The sequence below is a fragment of the Ursus maritimus genome, unplaced genomic scaffold (assembly GCF_017311325.1).
Source record: "Ursus maritimus isolate PB19 unplaced genomic scaffold, ASM1731132v1 scaffold_36, whole genome shotgun sequence".
NCBI classification, from domain to species: Eukaryota; Metazoa; Chordata; class Mammalia; order Carnivora; family Ursidae; genus Ursus; species Ursus maritimus.
This window is the reverse complement of record NW_024426230.1, coordinates 20,944,449-20,948,948: the sequence shown is the minus strand read 5'-3', so window position 1 is coordinate 20,948,948 and position 4,500 is coordinate 20,944,449. Positions and strand designations below refer to the sequence as shown.

The following is a 4,500-nucleotide window of genomic DNA, read 5'->3' as shown; positions in this document are numbered from 1 at the left end:
GAGATCAAGATCTGAGCTAAAATCAAGAACCAGATGCTTAACCTGGCTGAGCCACCCAGGCACCCCTCTTTGTGTCCCTTTTAACGAGAAAGCATGAGTGGAGTATATTCAAATTGGAAGGACTTTGTTCCACGATGTCATGGATTTGTGAAATAGCACTAAGGAATCAAAACAAAACTACAAAAATTCAAGTAGGGTTTATAGACTATTCACAAATTCTCTTTCTTGCTTTCATTTTCCTCCTTCCCACATTCTGATCCCAATCATAATACTTTTATAAAATCTCATATCAGAAGGAAAAAAAATTAAACTCATTCTCAGGTGTAAAAGATTAATAAAGCATAAATAGTTACTCTTCTATAGTTTCTAGCAGCTGTTACACTTGAAAATGCAAATAGCCTTAAGTTGAAAAATTCAGTTGGTATTTCAATTTTGTGGATGCTGTTTTGGTAAGATCATTCCATATGGCCCAATAAAACTGCCAAAGTTTCATGTTTCTAAAGCAAGTATCAAGCAATAAGTACAATAGATATGTTTCCACTCTCATCTCTTTTCGAACCTTATGCCAAGAAACTACTTTATCTAGAGAAGGAAACCACATACTCTTGGAGAAATAGAAATTGATCTATAAATGCTGGTGGGAAATAAGAGTTCCGGAAAATTGATTATTTACACAAACTAGACACAAAGTATATTGCATAGCTGGAGACACCTTCCTTATTTAAACTCTACCGAAAATACGTCTTTTGTACTTAAGCCAAAGCCGAGGGCAAAAGACCTGTGCCCAAGAGGGACAGCAGGAAGAAAAGTGTTTCTCCGGTTATTGCGGCAAAGCCCAATTCGTTACCCGGCAACCCACAGGAAAATATTCCTAGCCACTGCCTGCTCTGCGCATGTGCCAAGTTGCACCCAGAGAGGCATAGAGTGTCGGGGATGTCCTGAAAGAGCGTCTTCATGTCGTCATCGGGACTCTATGGTTCCCACACAGGAAGATGGGCAATGTGTATAAGGCGCCTGCGCAGGCGTGGGAGAGCACGCCTCTTTCTCCTCGACCCCCGGTTCCTGGTTCCTGGTGTTGCTATGGGCCGCAGACCAGCTCGCTGTTACCGGTATTGTAAGAACAAGCCGTATCCAAAGTCTCGTTTTTGCCGAGGTGTCCCTGATGCCAAGATCCGCATCTTTGACCTGGGTCGGAAGAAGGCAAAAGTGGATGAGTTCCCACTCTGTGGCCACATGGTGTCTGATGAATATGAGCAGCTCTCCTCTGAAGCCCTGGAGGCCGCTCGAATTTGTGCCAACAAATACATGGTGAAAAGCTGTGGCAAGGATGGCTTTCACATTCGAGTGCGGCTGCATCCCTTCCATGTCATCCGCATCAACAAGATGCTGTCCTGTGCTGGGGCTGACAGGCTCCAGACGGGTATGCGAGGTGCCTTTGGAAAGCCCCAGGGCACAGTGGCCAGAGTCCACATTGGCCAAGTCATCGTGTCCATCCGCACCAAGCTTCAGAATAAGGAGCATGTGATTGAAGCCTTACGCAGGGCCAAGTTCAAGTTCCCCGGGCGCCAGAAGATCCATATCTCCAAGAAGTGGGGCTTTACGAAGTTTAACGCTAATGAATTTGAAGACGAAGTGGCCAAGAAGCGCCTCATCCCTGACGGCTGTGGAGTCAAATACGTTCCCAATCGCGGCCCTCTGGACAAGTGGCGAGCTCTGCACTCCTGAGGTCTTTGACGGCATTGACTCTTTTGACCGTGCTGGTCTGACATGCTCACCAATAAATTTGATTTACTGACAAAAACTAAGTATTTTTGTTAATATTTTGAGCCTTTTTAAAATGTTTAGAATGTTTTAAAATATAGAGTACTAGAGAAATAGTTTTTATATTAAAGCAGAATTTTAATGGCAAATGATACTTTCCCTCGAGTGCGAATGAAACACTCCGTATGTGACTTATAGAGAAAGTTATTGCAGTTCTAATCCAAACACTTTTAACTTGGGACAGTAGGAAAATATGTCAAAAGTTTTGTTTGTAGTGAAGTCATAAATTATATAGCTATTCTTACCTTGAATAAAAAAAGCTAGAAAAAATCCAAGATTTGTAGAGAAAAAAATCATTGTTTATGGAAAATAAACAATAGGGATAAAAATAAATAGGCATTAGTGATATCTCAGCTACAATCCCTGAAACTAAAAAGATCCATTCTTAAACTTGCTGCTTATGTTTTCCTTAAAAATTTCTGCACATTGATCTTAGAATTTCGTATCACCTCCAATTATCAGCTTTTGGACAGTTGGTTATGACTGCAAAAGGTTTCCTCAGGCAAGCCTTACCTTATCTCACACTCAGGAGACAACAGTCCAATCTTTTCTTTATCACAGAAAGGTCACAGGTTGACAACAGAGTTCACATTGCTTGTATCTGAGTCCCAGTAGAACCAACAGAAAAGAGAAAATGACACCAAATCAACTATCTATACTCTAAAAGGACCCTGGAGAGTGTTTACAATCTGTTGGTGCCTGTCCTACATTAGAGTTACACTGATCATACAGGTGTTTTTGTTTGTCTCACTTTGTTTTGGAAACTACATAAGCTAAAATATCTGGGTGTGTATTACATTTTAAAATTCTGGTTGTTTAAATTATTTAGTCTTCCGAATCTCAGTCTTGCCAACAGTGCCCTCACTTCTTTAAAACTAGTCATTTTCAGGTCAACATATTGAATGAAAGCAACAAAAGGAGTACTAAACAATATAGAAACATACGTTTATTAAATTATTTCCATTTACTTAAAAAAAAATTCTCTTGCCAATCCTAAAACTTTTCATCTGACAATATTTTTTTTTTCAGGCTCCTACTGTAAGAGATGTTTTATTTGTATATTTTCAAGCAAGGTTGCTGTATTTAGCTATAATGTTTTTCATTTTATATATAAAGGAGAAAAATAAATACTAAATAATACAAATATATAGAAAGGGTTCTTCTGCCTAAGAAGCACTTTCCTTGATGTGTTTTGTTCGATGTTTTAAAATTCCTGAAGTTTTCCAGGAAATTAAGTTCCGTGCAATTAATAAATGAGGGTAGACATGAGCCAGATCTTCTGACTCCTCTCCAGTCTTGTTTACTTTGCCACATTGTCTTTCAAAAACAAAACTCGAGCTCAAATGAAAATGCGAAACACAACACAACAGAACAAACCAGTTCCTCAGTTACTGTGTTAATATAATGCAGTTTTGAAAATATTTTCTACCTTCATTATCCACCCTTCTCTTTGATCTCAAACTTCTCAAACATCTTGACCTTCACACTTGGAAAACTATACTCACTCACTAAATACAGGGAGGCAGCCAAGGATAAGCCCATGAATGTCCTTGTCTAGTAGAGACTGGTAACTGTGATTGTTTATACATATAGATATGTCGATGAAAAGAAAATGAAAGATTCAAAATTATTACATTAAAAACTGGTAGGTGTCATTAAGGTTTATTTGATTTTTTCTAGTTTTCTATTATAAGCTATTATATAAATTTCATTTCCTTTAATGCTGATAGAAGGACATTTTCACTTTTTTTTAAACAAAAATCCTATTATATTCTCTAAGCCATGATTTTTGTTTTTTCAGCATTTTTCTGTTTTCTGGTCATTTTAGTTATTAACAAATTGCTAAGAAGACAGTTGAGCTGAAGGATAATTTGACTATATTTTTTTGCAGAATTTGTCATTATTTCAAGATTTCTATTCAAAATGGAAAATTTAATTTGGGAACATATTATGTATTCATATATTCATGCACCACTGCAATGAAACAGAACTATCTGCTCTTAAAAAAAAAAATACAAGAATGGTTAACGGTACTTGTAAAGTCAAGTAAATATTGCCCTATAAAACTCTTTGATTTGGTTGATGGAGTCTCCAGGTTTTATGGAAAATACTGACTGAATCAGAAGATGATGAAAACTTCAATTGGACCATGCATCAATTTAGTTTTGAAAAGCACATTCCCCACAAAAGATCATTATATAATCCACCATTTCTCCCCCCATTCAAAATATGCAATTATACTAAGCATATTTAGCCTGAAGTCCTTAATTTTTATAAAAATATGCACTAGCTCTGTCATGAATTGACTGTCACTAACATTGGCAGGCATTTTATTTCCACTTCAGCAGCTTGGTACCGTCTACCTCAACAAATTCAAGTAGGGCTTTCTGATTCTTAGAGTATCACCACGGACCTAAGGATTAAGCTGGGAGATCATTTAGCCTCAGTCATCTCCTGTCTTTATATTGATGACATCGGTTTGGGCTTTTTCTTAGAGTAGTGACTTCAGTGTTTTCATAAAAATTCCTACCTTTCTGTAAAGTAGGTAATGAAGAAAATAATAAGTAAAGTCAAAGTGAATTAAATTACACCATCAATAATAATTCAAAGTGAAGTCATTGCCATGCTTAACAGTGGATAATAAGAGAAATTCTGGCATCAGGATGACGAGATATGAAT

At 37.3% G+C, this 4,500-nt stretch overlaps 1 protein-coding gene across 2 annotated transcripts; it reads left to right on the top strand.

Moving 5' to 3' along the window:
* Positions 1 to 1,080: 1,080 nt before the first annotated feature.
* Positions 1,081 to 1,725, top strand: RPL10L (ribosomal protein L10 like). Of its 2 annotated transcripts, XM_008693606.1 has the most exons (2): positions 1,081 to 1,189; positions 1,271 to 1,725. In XM_008693606.1, exons 1-2 carry the CDS (start codon positions 1,081 to 1,083, stop codon positions 1,723 to 1,725), a joined length of 564 nt encoding a protein of 187 aa, XP_008691828.1. The 2 variants fall into 2 exon arrangements, with proteins under 2 accessions (XP_008691828.1, XP_008691818.1); XM_008693596.1 differs by having other exon boundaries at positions 1,081 to 1,725.
* The last annotated feature ends 2,775 nt before the right edge of the window (positions 1,726 to 4,500 follow it).